The following is a 16,017-nucleotide window of genomic DNA, read 5'->3' on the forward strand; positions in this document are numbered from 1 at the left end:
GGAAAGTATCAATATACGTCCACTAAGTAGTATAGATTCTTGTTTTATTTTTATTAATTTTGTAATATTGGTGTAGAATATACATCTTAAGGGGATAAAACAGTCTGATTTATTTATTTATTTGTTTTTAAAAAGCAGCCCAGTAAAGTTTCAGTGCTATTAATATTTAGTGACAAAGCTAATTAACCATTAATATCTAAATAAGTAGCTATTAAGTAATACAATCAAGTAGGCAAATATGTATCCGCCAACATATAACACCAAGCCTTAAACCAAAACTTCCTTCGAAATATATTTTTGCTTAAAATTCTGGAGATGTTTTTTTCTTATATGAAATTGTGATGCATCAACACTATTTCTTTGCTCTTCTCAGAAATATTTTGACAATACCACAACTTGATTTATTTTATTTATTTAGAATTTGAAGGACAATAAAAACATCAGATTCGACAGATTGAAAATGAAAAAACCAAAATACGTTAGATAGCAAATGTATAGACTTAGGCAGCTGGTGGCTGACTCTCCAAAAGTTTCTTGATTATTTTCTTATACAGGGGGGCCTGCGGGTCCACGCAAATCTTGCTCCCATCCCTTATCGTAGCTCTGCGAGGGAAAGGAGAAGAGGCGCGCCTTTCAGCTGCTGGCTTTGACCAGGGGATTAGGCTCAGGGTGGAGCAGGGTGTGGAGGGGGGTGGAGCAGGGTGTGGAGGGGAGGAGGGAAGGGCAGAGGAGGCTGAAGGCGGGCACAGAAGAAGCAAGTGCAAGGACTCACATCACTTGAGGGGTAGGACAGTGGAGTCCAGCCTTGATCACCTCCAGGCTGCGGACTTGCTTAGGATGGACTCGGGTGGTGGTCTTCACACACAGGCAGTGCAGGTCTCCCTCTCCTGCTTCAGGATCTGCTGGGGGTGGGGAAGAGGTTGGAGCAGGGGAGAGAGAGGCGACTCCATGAGCGGCCAAGGGTTCCTTAGGGATCTTTCCCACTGCGTTTGGCCTTCATTTCCTCATCCACAAATCATACCTCCTTCAGAAAGAAGTATTGTTGGCCAGATGAGGAAGCGCACGGGGCAGCGCTGGGCACAGCGCCTGCACACTTAGCAAGCCCTTAACCAAGTCCTGGGGGCTGCCCCCGGTCCCTCCCCCGCTTCCTCCCCGCCTTGCTTTGTTCTCACCGCTGGCGACGGAGACTACGACCGGCAGAAGCAACAGCCCCAGGAGCAGCAGCCCCCGGCGGGGCCAGGGGCGGGAGGCGCGGGAGCCCCCTCCGAGGCTCATGTCTCGAGATGCCAGCAGAAGCTGAGAGCGCAGAGGCAGTAGGGGCTGGGGTCCTCAGGGCGGTGGCTTCTGGAGACTGCCCAGGCCCGTTTTATACCCTCAGTCCGTCATGTCTGGAAGCCGGGGACGGAGGGCGGAAAACTGCGGTGCTGAAGCTGAGACACTTCGGGGAAGAGCTGGGTTCTGGGCAGCCAAGATTAGGGGGAAAAAAAAAGGGAGCCCAGGGTCAGCAGTCTTGGCTGGGAACTGGTAGCAGAATCCACAAGCCCAATTGAATTCACATACATACACATTTGTGCAGTTAGAAACAGTACTTGAACCTTATAAAATGTGTGTTATGTTTGTCATGTGTCATAGCAGGTTCTCTGTAGTCACCATGTTGCAATTTGCGCAGTATGGAGACGGTTTCTGCTCCCTTCCCAGCTCCCAACTGCCTTAGCAGGAGCTGTTCTTTGCTGCCTGCCTTTCTTGTGGATTACCACTGAGTTGAGTTTGGTGGCTGTGTGTGTTAGAGGTGTGTAGTGTGTAATTGTTTTTTTGCTACTAAAAAGTTGAATTTGGTTTCTAGGTGATGGCTAGATGCTGGCCTTCATCTGAATGTGAAGGGCCCCCCGTGTCTCCAGAGTGGATCTAGCCCCTTCTACCAGTCATCATCCAACACACTCTGGGAAGCAAGGTCTGTTCGCCTCCTCTCTCCTTTCACTCTGAGAAAAGTTATAAAAGTAGTAATTGAATGCATTCTTTCTATAAAAACTTGATGTCTAAATGTTTCTCCGCTCCCCTTGGCCAAGAAGGGAGGTCAGGAAGGAGAGCTTGTAGGCCACATCTCCCTGTTTCTGCCGTGACGTGGGCCAGTACCAATGACAGGGTGAGATGGGCTGCATGGCGGTGGGAGCAGTGATGCTGGCGGGAGGACACAGAGCATCTGGGAGTTGTGTGGTAAAGATGTGGAAGAGAGGCTGGAGGGTATACAACAGAATCCTGCACAGGAAATATTCAGAGATCGATATGGACCATGTTCCCCTCCCTGAAAAACGACTTTGGCTGTTGATCAGGGCCAAGTATACTCTCATCTCAAAGCCAGAGGCTGTCACACTGCTGATCAGTGGTGAAGGGCATCAGGGGCCCACCGCGTGGAACTAGCTGACCTTTTAATTCTCAGCAGGACCAGACTTCTGCAGGGATGTGCAATTTAATGCCTGGGCCTGGAATGTTCTTTCTCTTACTCTCCTCCCACCTACCCTTTCAGTAGGCTGAGTCCTAGTCATATTTCTGGTGTCAGCTTCAGTATCACTTCCTCAGAGGGGGCTTCCCTGACAGATAAGCTAATGTATTCCCTGCTGTTGTATCTTGTAACATCCTCTGCTTCTCCTTTTTCTCACAGATCACATACACACACACATACATATTTACACACAGATATATATATGTGTGTATGTAAAACTGTTTAAAATGGTTTCTCTCTTGTTTTGTGCTGGTCTCAGTCTTTCTGTAAGCAATATTGTGGTTGGACCAGCTCTTGTGGTTCTTATTATGATTGCAAGATGACCTTCAGCAATAACCATCAGGAAACTTTGAAAAAATAAAGGTTTATTACCTACAAGACCTGGAAATTACACAGCAAGATTGTGGGTAGAGAGAGCGCGCGCGCGCGTACAGGCCTAGCTTCTGCTTTTATTGGAGTTGAGGGTTAGGGCGTAGGGTTTCCTGGGCTCACTCTTTACTGGTAAATGAAGATAAGAGCAGGAATTTAAAGCTTGAGGTCAGTTATCTGAATCAACCCAAATCCGTAAAACAAAGGAGCCTAGTGGAGGGTAGGGGCTGGCTCTTTATTTAGCTGTGGAGCTGCCAATGTGTTTATTGGAGATAGCCCTCTTCAGTGGGTGCCTCTTTGAAGTGGATGCCTCAGCATTCAAACTTAGGTCAGGCACTTGCATTACAAAAAGAAAAACGAAAGGAACCATTGTCAGGGCTTAAACTACATTTCCCGAATGGAAAGGTCTTTGAGAGAGATCCCAGCGCTTATCTAGCATACTGATAGGGACTCAATGTGAAGTACTACATTAGTGAAAATGTAAATGTTGAAAATGATGAAGAGGAGGCTTTGACTTGTTCCTGTGTCCGTTTCTTTGTGGAGTTGGAGCATACCTTTATATTAACATGTGTCACATGCAGTTGTGATTATTTGTCAACCTGTCTGCCTATTCTCTGTGACTTGTATGTCCAGCATCCAACCCAATGACTGGCACAGAATATGTTGTAATTCATACATGTGTATGGAACTGAAACTTGAAATCTCAAGTTGGGTTACTGGCAGAGGGACTGGATAAAAGGGGAGGTTTTGGATATAGATGGGCAACATACTGGATTTGTACAACCTTACCCCCAGATTTCAATATTTGCAGGTTAAAGGAATCCAGGAAGTAGTAAGTGGCAATTAAATCGTTCTCTCTCTGCATTAAATGTAACACTTCAATATATACTCACAAAAATAAAAGCCGTCTGCATGTTAGGAGGTAATAGGACAGTGCAAAACCTGTGTCATGTCTCAGGAGCTGGCCTTAATGGATTTCAGTAGAAAACCACTAGACAAATAAACAAGATGTCTGAACTATTTAGAATTGTTAGAGAAAAACTAATGAAAACGACCATTTGCTGCTTTATTATGTGTTTATTTATGTATATTTTTTGTTAACGATTACTTAATAAATGCACTTAGTTTGTAGACAAAACATTTTAAGGCATTGAGCTTATAATAGTGAGGAGATAATAAAAGGAGACTTTAATATGCAAAGTTTGTGACCTAGATGCTTAATACGTGAAAGTTCCCCAAAGTTCATGTACAGTTTGAGTAGGTGAACATATTTCTTTTCCTATAACCATCATAGTATATGCAGTGTGCTATTAAGTATCAAGTCCTATTTTGTGTGTCAATAGCATTATGTGATATATAATGTAATCTCTTTGTTAGAGAAAAAAGAATCAAGGAAAGTGGTGCGGTGGTTAAGAGCATAGTTTCAAATTCCCGCTCAGTCACCTATTAGTTATCTGATCATGGGGCAAATTTCCTAACCTCTTTGAACTTCAGCTTTCTTCTCTGTAATACCGGGAATGCTAATAGTAACAATAATCAATAGTCAGTCACATGTATATATGGGTTATTGTGTGTCATGCATTATTTTCAGCACTGTGAACTTATTAACTTTGTTAATTTTCACATCAGCATATGAGATACACAATATAATTATCACATTGAGAGATGAAGAAATTTAGGCACCGAGATGTTACACAACCTGCCCAAAGTTACACAGCTAGCAAGTGGTAGAACTAAGTTACCCAGTTATTTTCTCTCCAGAGAACGGACATGCTCCTAAGCAGATCACAGCCATCTTGTAAGAATTGTTTAATTCATGCATATAAAACACTTAATATGCTTGGCATACTAAAAGTCATCTGTAAAGTTTAGCTATTATTATAGTACATTAAAAATGGCACAAATCTTCAACTAGTGACTATTGTTGTCCATATTGTGAAATACCAAAGTGTTAAAAAGTAATTAAGGTTTTTTTCACCAGCAATTCTTTTAAAATTAATAATATACGACAACAAAGCAATAACAAATTTTGATTTTATGGTAATACTTCTGTAAGAATAGTGTGAGTGTAAATTTAAGTAATTGAGGAATAAAAGTTCTGGTGATTATAAAATAATAATTAGAAGTCTAGTAAAGTTTAAATTCTCTATTGTACTTATTTGCAAGGCTGATTCTAATACTAAAATTGTAACCATGTAGATATTAAGTAAGTGCAAAAATGTACAAACACACTGGGGTAAAACATTTAACACCAAGTAGAACCTGTGTTCAGCCAGCCCTGGTGGTCTAGTGATTCAGATTGTGTGCTCTCACTGCAGTGGCCCGGGTTCATTTCCCCGTCAGGTCAGGTAATCACACCACCTATCTGTCAGTTGTCATACTGTGGTGGCTGTGTGTTGCTGTGATGCTGAAAGCTATGCCACTGGTATTTCAAATACCAGCAGGGTCACCCTTGGTGGACAGGTTTTGGCAGAGCTTCCAGACTACGGCACAGTAGGAAGAAGGACCTGGCCACCCACTTCTGAAAAAATTGGCCGTGAAAACCCTATGAATAGCAGTGGAGTGTTGTCTGATGTAGCGCTGGAAGGTGAGAGGATGGCGCAAAAACACTGGGCAGAGTTCTGCTCTCCTGTACACAGGGGCACTAGAAGTCGGCATCAACTCGATGGCACTAACAATGCAGAACTGGTATTATTATTATTAATATTATTTTTCTTGTAGAAAATACTGGAGTTTTTTTATGGAGCATGTTAATACTCTTTGTCGTGTATATTTTTTGCTCTACTAGTATTAAATATATTTGCTTTAAAGTGAATAACCACAGCTGACAAGACTCACATTCTACAACTTTATTATTTTTAGGATTTGAAGTCTAAAATAAACATTATAAAAATCTTTTTGAGAATGTTTGAAACAAGACATCCTAGGACTAAGACAACGAAAAATGTTATTAAGTCCCTAAACATATTAATAAACATTTATTGAGCAAGTGTTCTATGCTGGACTCTGTAATTTCTAATATCATTGACCATTATGGAATCTATTAATCACCATGGGCACATCTAGACCAACAGCAAAGTAGAGCAAAAGAAGTTAACACAAATGTATTAGGAAAGACATTTTTAAATAAAGAAATGCAAAGCACAGTACCACATTCAGCCAAAATTTAGAGAGTAAACCATATACCATATTTTGAAACTAGGCTTGCTTACTTTCATCTTGTCATCTGTTAACCAGCCTTCTCAGAATAACATGTAACTTTTTGAGACAAGGTGGAAAACATATCCAAAGTTTAATCCAGTATGAATTGGCATCCTGGATAAATAAGAACTCTAGAAAGTCAAGGCATCAAACTCTTACTCTTCCTGGGAATCAGAAAGATTTGACAGAATGTGAACAGATGAAGCAGCTGATCCATCGCTTTCCAAAATTTTCTGGACTATATTCTTGATTCTGACAGCTCCTGGGTCCAGGCAGATTTCCTTCCCATTCTTTAGTGTGGCTCTGCAAGAGAGAAAAGAATTATCTGTGAGTGTGCAGGCCTGACTATCAGAAGGGATCCACGGGGCTGGATAAACCAGCATTGGTGGGGATAGAGGTGGAGGGCTTCCCTAAAGAGGCAATGAAACAGAAGCAGGGACTTACATCACTTCGACTTTGCTGCAGTGGGGTCCTGCCCTGATCACCTGCAAAGTTTGGATGATCCTGGGATGAATGCCAGAGGTGGTCTTCACACACAAGCAGCGAAGTTCAGCATACAGCTCATCGTCCACACTTTTGGCTAGGGTAGAAACTGTGGAACCACTCTGTTAGTGGTCATGATTGTCTTAGGGATCTTATCTATTAACTTGTTTCCTCAGGCCCCTTTGTGAATTCTACCTCTCTCACAAGGCCATTGTGAAGATGATCTGTAAGCCTTTAGTAAAGTACTCTAGCAGAATGCCTGGCACACGTTGAGTACCCACTAAGCATGGCTCCTCTATTTAGAGTTATTAGTATAATGGCCTCTCCAGCCCCAGGAGCGCCTGGACAGTCTTTCCCCAAGACACAGCTGCAGCAGAAGCAGCCACAGCTGCAGGGAAGCGGGACTCCACTTTCAGGTAAGGGAATTAAGTTTCTCTTACTTTCTCCGATGGTGATGGTGGAGGAAACCAGCGTGGTCGGGAGTAGTGAGAGTAGCAGCAAGACCGGCAGGACCTGAAGTGGGCTGACACTGGTACAGGAGGAGGTGGCCTTGGGCCTGAGCCTCATGGTGGAGAAGACTGAGCTAGAGTTGTTCCCAGAGCAAGGAGAGCGCAGTGTGGGGGTGAATCTCTGCCTAGAAGTCTGCAGCGAAGTAGCTTTTCAAGCTCTCCTGATGTCTTTTATACGTACTCCCTCAAGACCAGTAAGGAGAAAAAGCGCAGGGACAGGGGAAGTAAGGATGTGTGGTAATTTACGTATAACAGTGGTCGAATTGTGCCCAACCCAGATAAACACCAGGCAAGTCAAATTTCCTGCTAAATTTCATTTTATGCATTACTTCACTCTTCCTTTCTCAATCCTATCTTCCTTACACATATTTAACTCTCTCCTTAGGTAAGAACTGGAATGAAATATTGCATGTATTTTCCTTGTATAACTATGTAATATTCCCTGCCTTTCCTATAATGCAATTCATAGGCCTAATAGACACTTGACTAGTACCTGAAAGCATAAATATGTGGCCCTTGGAAAGGAGAGTTATCGTCCCTTTCCGGTTGTCAAGGAAAGCAGATATTCCTACCCTGGCTGTTGATAAATGTTGGGGTTCCTTTGGAGTATGTGGCTAAAATACTAGCCAATTGCCATCAAAACTTCACTTTGCATATTAGTTTATGGGCTTCTTTCTGTCTTCCAAATGTGTTGCCTTTTGTAATTTCATCCAGAAACTGGAAGCAAACATCCTCCCTTGTGTTAGAAAATAAACTACTTGTTTCTACCATCAAAATATACCCCAAAAAGCAAAACCCAGCATCTTTATTTTTCCTTTTATTTGTAATCTAACAGAGAAATATATAACAATTTATTTTAAAAGATTCATACGCTGCAGATATACGTGGAATAAAACATGCAACTTCCTCTTCATCATTACTCCACGTTCCCACTTTCTGGTGGTAACAATTTGGCATTCATTTTCAATTCTATCTGTGTTTATAAACATACATATACATAGAGACACACATAATACATAGAGATACACATATATATACATAGAGGTAGTCATAGATCTTTCTATATAAATGGGATCATTATACAGCTTTTGACCTTCAAAATGTTTTCAGCATCCATTCATGCTGCCTCAATGAGTTCTACCCCATTCTTTTTAATGGCTGCGTGACGTTCCATGGCTTGGGCAATTGTCATCCAACCTCTGTCTTATTGGTCACCCTGAGGGTGTTTCTAGTTGTGCATTATCCAAACTGTAATCAGATCTGTATTTTTCAATTCTCAGACCCTAATTAAGGGCCTCGATCTCAAACCCTACATGATATGGACAAAGCTCCACAGAGATACAGAGGTGAACTCACACATGCTGGCTTGTATATGTTTTTGTCTGGGTCTCTGGCCCATCCATAAGACTGGCTTCCTCAACTGGACTGTACACTTTTGAAGGCAGAGGCATGTCCAAGGTTTCTTTGATGCCTCATGTATCCTGTAGCTTGTAGGATAATGCAATAGACAGTGAGTCTTAGTGTTAGTAAATAAATCAATGAATATGTATCATGTGAAGGAAAGTTTCTCTTTCCTCTCTAATCAGCCACATTCTCAAGCCAAACTCCACATGGCCAAAGTACCTGTGATATAAAAAGGTGATTTGGAAGGATGGGCATAAAGGATGAGGCCCTGGCCACAAATTGTCTTCCTCTTAGAACCATATACAAATCTTATACAATATTTAAAGTTCCTATTTTCTTTTTTGCTTATTGTTTTATACCTTTAAAATCCTAGAAGAAACTCTCAAAATAGTAAATGTACAAGATTACTTTTTGCCAAAAGAAAGATTGCTAATATTTACTAATAATTTTTCCCAATCTTTGTATTTTTCAACTTTTTTTCTTTTCAGGAAGATTAGACCTGAGCTAACATCTGCCACCAATCCTTCTCTTTTTGCTGAGGAAGACTGGCCCTGAGCTAACATCTGAACCCATCTTCCTCTATTTTATATGTGGGATGCCTGTCAAAGCATGGCTTGATAAGTGGTGCATAGGTCCACACCTGGGATCCGAACCGGCGAACCCTGAGCCGCTGAAGGGGAGGGAGCAAACTTAACCACTACCCCACCAGGCCAGCCCCTTATTTTTTAACTTTTAAGCCAATTATCCCTGTTTAACAGTTACTGACTAAGCCTATTTAAGTTCTTAGGTTCTGTTTTTCAGTTTATTTCTTATTTTTCTCCACCTCATTTGTTTTCTTCTTATAATTTACAGTCTAGCAGTAAAACATATTAAATTAAAATGATTTTCCATCTCTCTCAATCCCAGAAATTCGTAGGTTAAGAAGCAAGCTTAAGGAAAAGCTTAAACTGAAAATTGGAATCCTTCTCAGAGCTGAGATGTGGGGTGAATTGTGGGGAGAATCACCACAGGAAACAGAAGAAAGAGAGCACCCATTTTTCTAGTTCTTCCTGAGTGATGACTTTATAGCATTTCCCCATTATTGTGATTGAAATATTGTTGGTTCACAAATCAGGTGTATGCTTATTTAAACATAAGCTCAAAACCATCTCCTGAGCAAGGTATAAAAGTTTTTAGCATTATTTGCAGGATCTTTCTTTTTCTGTCCATCACAATCCCCCCGCATATATTGTTTACCATATTTGTTGGTTCACTGGACATTTTCCCCCTGGTAAAAACACTATCAAGATTTCTTTCCTGGTTCATTTACTAAGATTACTCAACCATTCCTAATCCTTTTGAAGAAGCTATGTAGAAATTCTTCTCGGCTAATGATACTATTTGAGCTAGTTGGGGCCAGGAAAGAGGTAGATATGTAGCAGAGTATCATCCAGTCATTGTCTTAATCAACAAAACGTGTTTTGTCACAAAAGATACGTCAGCAAGATTCATGAGGAAGTGTTAACGAATTTCTTGTGTCACTAAAATTTCACAGGCTTATTAGTCAGCATTTGAGGTTAATTAACTTTTGCTAGTTTTTATTTATTCAATAAATATGAATTAAGTACCTGCTACGTGCCAGGCATTGCAAAGTTCGCTTTGTTGTGTAGCTTAGACATTTAACTATTTCTTTTTTAAAAGTGAAATCTCAAATATTTGCACAAAGCAATAAAATATAAATACTAATCTATTATTATTACTACTACTAGTAACTGCTGTTACTGCCATTCGCATTATTTTCTTTGATTTCCATGAAAAGAAACACAGTATAGACAAAGATAAACTGACTGTACATAAATGGGTAAAAGATATTTCAAAATTGGTTATTCAATGAAAAGAAGTTAATGTATACAAAATTATAATTTAAATACATGATAGAAAACTAGTGTCAGAGGTTCTTGAGTTTAAAAATAACTTGATAGCCTTTTTGTGAATCTTACATTGTCAGCCTGGTTGGTTTTCCTTTTTTTCTTTTTTTTTTTTTGTGGTAAGTTACTTTATCGTTTTTTCCTTTAAGTCACTGTATAAATAGCAGAGTCATTCAGGAAACTAACAAGTTTTCTAAGACTCAAAACACAACTTATCTGTTAGCTATTTCAGAAGAAAGTATCTAGAGACATTGGAGGAACATTTCCACTAAAATTAAGACATCTACTAACTCTGCCTTACATAGCACATTTTGACTGACATCTCTCAAATATAAAGGAAATAAGCTGTCACCTGCAAGTTCATCATAAAAGCAATTGGTACAGAAAATCTTAAGGATAATAAAATTTGGGGTCAGTTTGTTAAAGTGCCTTAATCAGCAAATTGAAATACTAGCCAACAAACGATTTCCTGTAAGTGCTGGAACCAAATGTGTTTTCCATGTAACTCTGAGTTGACAAGAATGGTCCAGACCTCAATTACTCCGGCACTCGTTCAGTTGAAGATGCATACCGTCCAGAGGTGAAGCATGGGGTGGGTGTGGGAGGAGAGCCAGGAGGGTGGGAGAGTTGAAGGGGAACTATCTTCCTGGGTCCTATTACACAGAAGCACTGAAAAGTTTTGCGGGCCTGAGAATTTTAATTTTAGGTTGATTAATGCTATTTTTTCAACATCAGATGCATGATGATCCTCTTTTGCTGTTTAGCAAGCCAATCCCAAACTTAGTGGCTTACGACAAAAATTTATTACTTCTGAGAATTCTGTGTGTTAAAGAGAGAGTCTTCTGCTGTCAATCTTGCCTGAGTCCAGGTAAGTGGCTGCAGTCGGAGGGCAATGGGAATGGCTGAGAAGTCCATAACGGCCTCATCCATGTGGGAGGTGCTGGCTGCTGGCTGAGATTTCTGCTGGGGCACCTTAGTCCACCTCCTCTTTTAAGTAGCAGCATTTTACTTCTCAGGAATAAATGAAGAATGGAAGGGAGGGAAGAAGGAGGTGAGGAGGAAGGGAAAGAGGGAGGTGAGAGTAGGGAAGGGAAAGGAAGGAAGAAAAAGAAAGAGAAAGAAAATAAAAAACAAAACACAGCCCTCCACTCTCCTCCCTCCCCTTACCTTCCTCCCTTCCCCTCTTCTCTCCTTTTTTCTTCTCTCCTATTTCCTCTCTTCCCCTTTCCTCCCCTCCCCTGCCCTCTGAACCCATGATGTACTACCTAGATGCCCTTTCAGGGTCCTCTGGGTGGTGCACCCTGGCTTTCTGCAGCTGCTGGGAATGATAGCTGCAGATAGCTCACAACTGAGGCCATCTCTGGCATAGCCCACAGCCTAAAGGGACTGTCTCATCCACAATTATGCTCACTGTCCAGGGGTAGCCCACATCTAATGACTGGTCAATGAGGAGATACAGAGTTCTGCCTTCCTTGCCACAATTCAGAAATACCTCTGAAAGGCCATCCAGCTCCAGAACTTCCCATTGGCTCTCCTGAATCTTCTGTTGTCCCTGCGACTCTCCCTCCGCCCAGTGCTGCTTCCTTACTTCCTGACAGATGTGCATTTTTAGAGCACACCTCGGAAAACTTTCTGCACAGATGTCTCCTCTCAGAGAATCCCACCTAAGTCATCCTTTCTCTCTCTTTTTAGAAAATCTAGTCCCTTTTCATTCCGCTTCTGAGTAGAGCTTTGTTAGAGAAAACTCAGTACATTTGCTGCCAAAAGACCTTAACTTAGGCTGAACATTTCGTCTTTGTAATCTCTGTATCATAAGGACCCCAGACAGGGTCCAGTATCTAACAAGATTATTAAGAAATGGATATTTGATGGATGAATATTTATAAGAAGGAAAATACCCCATACATGTCAATCATGTTACCATATAAATGACAGAAAATGTATAAAGAATATGAATGCATTGATTCCAGAAGCTTCTTAAAAAAGGCTTGTGGAGACACATTCTTCCAAGGACTAAAAATTAATCATTCATGCATAAGTACAAAGAATATTGATAAATTAGAGGAAATAGTAGTGCTTAAACTATGAAACTCTCAGTTTTCTCATTTGTAGAGGAGGGTTTGAATTAGAAGACTTGGGAAAGGAGCTAACATTTATCAGCCATCTGCTTTGTTCCAGGATTAGCCCTTAGTGTCTGTGAGATAGGTAGTATTGTACTGATCTTACTGATGGGAAAACTGAGGGATGGAGATGTTAAATAAATTGCCAAGGTTACATAACTAAAGGACTCAGAACTGTATTTGAAACACAATTGCTCTGACTTTGTACGGCACCACAAACCATAAAGAAGCGTCACTCCCCTCTCTTCTTGGGAATGAATCAACTATTTTTCTCTTTTTCTAACCCTAGAGGAGTATCAGAAACAGTCCTCACACATTTATGTGGCAGTGGAAACACATCCATTAAGAACATGGATTTTTCGGGAGGGAGGGTTCTTACAATTTTTCAATGTTTAAGAAACAGGACTCTAGACTTTGTAGAAACAAAGCTTTCTACCTCTACTCTAGGTCTTTCTATGTCATTATTTCACGCTATGTATTTGAAGTATGAGCAATCCTTCTTAGGAATGTAATATTAATTTTGCGGATGGAACGCAAACCAGGACCATCAGCGAAAAGCAGAGTCATGTGCACTCTCCTTGTCTTCCCTGATTTAGTCAGGAGGCACATCGAAATCCCCAGGTGCTCAGTCTATCTGGCAGATTTCTCAATTTGCAACATCCTGGAAGCATTTTTGAAGTTACGTACAATATGAGAGTTACCCACAGCCATTCTTTCCCTTGTGCCAGAATTAAAACTGTGATAGCAGAACAAAGCCACTAGTCATATTTTATCATTGATCTTGTCATACCTTCAGGAATTGAAGGATTATATGGATGTGTCACACCCAGAGGCAAACAGGAAAGTCTGGTAGAATGAAAGGCATTAGTTACACATTAGAAATTGTCTGGAATGGGGCAATAACAGAGTAGATTTTAGCTGACCACTTGTTCACTTCCCAGTGATTTCATATGTGAGAGAGAGTTTCAGATGGATAATGGACGAAAATAATATTTAGGGGTTTGTATGAGAAAAATGTAAGATATTTCCCTAGAAGAAATACATAAGATTAATTTTCTCCAGATTTGTTAGTCCTTGAGTTTGCTAGTGGCAGGATCAATAGTAATGGTAGGATTGGTGAGTAGTAGCTGTCATTCAGGTTCCTGTAAATTAAACTGCAGTATTATACTGTAATCTTTTTCTTTATAGAACAACCAATTATAGCATAAGCATGACAAATAGAATTGCAAGGGTATTACAAATAGGTTTTATTCTATGATTTATGAGCAAACTAAGCTTATAAATCTTGTTTTGGGGAAAAACAAACATCATGAATAATGATGAAGAGAAAGTAACCTGTAATGTTTATTTCTTCACAAAACATATATTTTGCCCAAGCAAAGGGCATTTAATATGCTTTCATTTATCATTGTTAGGTGCTTATTCAATGAGTATTTTGGGGCTGATATGATAAATCAGGCATTGTTTAAAACATTGAAGTTTATAGTTCAAACATTTATGGTAATCTGATTTGCTTTTTTAGTGTTTTCCCAGGATTAGTGTATAATTCATAGTTTCAAAGAAAAAAAATACTATTTGAGAGAGCAAAAAGAGACCACAGAGATTTAATGAATTTCTTTAAAAACTTGAGTTATTTTGTGCTTTGCTATATTGTGGAAAAACTTGTCCACAAACCCATCCCTTTGAATCTACTGTAAATTTTTCTGTATCTTTGTATCTGTTTCTCTCTCTATATATTATGTATATATATAAATATATAATAATAGAACATATATTCATCTGATATTTTATATATAAGGAGAGAGATGAAAAGATGTAGAATAGCTTAGATTAGATATACATATGCTAATGATATATTACATATACTAATATATACAAATACATGCCAATATAATCATATATAATATATTAATCCAATTGGGACATGTGTGTATGTCTACTAATTGGATTACTTTCTCTGTCTCTTTTTTTTTTGTGAGGAAGATTGGCCCTGAGCTAATTTCTGTTGCCAATCTCCCTCTTTTTGCTTGAGGAAGATTATCACTAGGCTAACATCTGTGCCAATCTTCCTCTATTTTGTGTGGAATGCCACCACAGTGTGGCTTGATGAGTGGTGCTAGGTCCATGTCTGGGATCTGCACCTGTGAACCCTGGGCTGCTGAAGCCGAGCTCATGAACTTAACCGCTATACTACTGGGCCAGCCCTGAATTACAGGCCTTTTTGTTTTCTTGCTTTTCCTAAAAATGAGCTATTTACATGAAATTTCTATTTTCGTACTAGAGAGACAGTGGGACCTGTTCAGCTTAGATCATTCATCTGTTTAAGCACTGCTGTCCTAAGAACTGGAATGAACATGGTACATGGTCCCTGCCCTCATGGAACTTACAGTGAAGTTGGAATAGACAATAAATACATGACCACATGTATGTAGTTTCTACAGACTTTATAGTCACGTTGGTGACACAATGTTATGAAGGAAAAGAACAAAGTTCTATGAGAAGATATAAAAGAGGCCTTAATCAGGTGGGGGGAAGGGTCAGAGAGGCCCTAAGTGGCAGGTAAACTGTCCCCAAAGGAAGGCTGAGTGTTATCCAGGTGAAAGTGAGGGGTAGGTGTTATAGATTGAAGGGATGGTGTCTGCCTAAGCTCTTGTTGGATTACTTGTAGACAAGAAGGAGAAAAGAGGGTAAAAAAGTTAGAATTTATTCAACACCCACATGAGCCAGGTTATCAATTTGGGGACATTATCTGACAACCTCAGTGTCAGGATGACTTACTAATCATTAAGTCAATCAGTGTCAGGTACTGGGGATGCAGAAATGAATGAAATATGGTTGACGCTTGGGGAAAGCCCTTAGTAGAGTAGGGTAAAGAAACTTGCAATTAAATAAAAGCGATGCAATATTTGATATTCAAGTAAATTCAAGTATCTAGAAGATCCTATGGGAACATCAAAATGGAACCACCAGTTCTGCTGGGAATGCCAAGGCAAACTTCACAAAAGAGATATTGTTTGAGTTGAGTTCTGAAGGAAGGAAAGGCTTCCTCCAACAGGCAGAAAAGCAAAGCGATAAGGCTCTTCTGGATGGAGGCCCCAGCAAATGCAAAGGCCTGGACCTAGGAAAGGACACCCCCCCCAGTTAGGGAACTACACTCCTGACTGCCAAGATGTCAGGGAGAAGTGAAGTTAAAGCAGTAATCAGGAGTCAGATGAGACAGAGCCTAATCTGCCATGCTTCACAACTTTTATTTCATGTGCAGGAAGTAGGGAGCCAGTTAAGGATTTAAGGTAGGGAAGTCTTAACCTATTTGGATTTTCTAAAGAACCTAGAGGCTGCTGGTACTCGCAAAGAGTAACTGAAAGGGGACTGAGCTTGGAGAAAGGCTGGGCTAATGCAATGACATTGGGAAATGAGGGTCTCCTCTTCTAGCCAGAGAGGAGCACGGTTAATTGTCAAAATAATGTAGAACTAAAGAAAAATAAAATGTTTGTAGCAGTATAAGAATGAAGAAACAATATGAG

General features: G+C 40.2%; 2 protein-coding genes across 3 annotated transcripts; both read right to left on the minus strand.

The window, feature by feature from the left end:
* Nucleotides 1-396: 396 nt before the first annotated feature.
* On the minus strand, nucleotides 397-1,361 carry LOC103566765 (platelet factor 4-like). Of its 2 annotated transcripts, none has more exons than XM_008543283.2 (3): nucleotides 1,173-1,361; nucleotides 773-899; nucleotides 397-603 (listed from the first exon to the last, which is right to left on the minus strand). In XM_008543283.2, the coding sequence occupies exons 1-3, from the start codon at nucleotides 1,273-1,275 to the stop codon at nucleotides 501-503; spliced, it is 333 nt and encodes a 110-aa protein (XP_008541505.1). In that variant the 5' UTR covers nucleotides 1,276-1,361; the 3' UTR covers nucleotides 397-500. The 2 variants fall into 2 exon arrangements, with proteins under 2 accessions (XP_008541505.1, XP_008541504.1); XM_008543282.2 differs by having other exon boundaries at nucleotides 773-902.
* Nucleotides 1,362-5,703: 4,342 nt separating this feature from the next.
* PPBP (pro-platelet basic protein) lies at nucleotides 5,704-7,278 on the minus strand. Its single transcript, XM_008543285.2, has 3 exons — nucleotides 6,994-7,278; nucleotides 6,515-6,662; nucleotides 5,704-6,373 (listed from the first exon to the last, which is right to left on the minus strand). The coding sequence occupies exons 1-3, from the start codon at nucleotides 7,118-7,120 to the stop codon at nucleotides 6,226-6,228; spliced, it is 423 nt and encodes a 140-aa protein (XP_008541507.2). The 5' UTR covers nucleotides 7,121-7,278; the 3' UTR covers nucleotides 5,704-6,225.
* Nucleotides 7,279-16,017: the final 8,739 nt, after the last annotated feature.

Source organism: Equus przewalskii, chromosome 3 (assembly GCF_037783145.1).
Source record: "Equus przewalskii isolate Varuska chromosome 3, EquPr2, whole genome shotgun sequence".
In the NCBI taxonomy this organism is placed as follows: domain Eukaryota; kingdom Metazoa; phylum Chordata; class Mammalia; order Perissodactyla; family Equidae; genus Equus; species Equus przewalskii.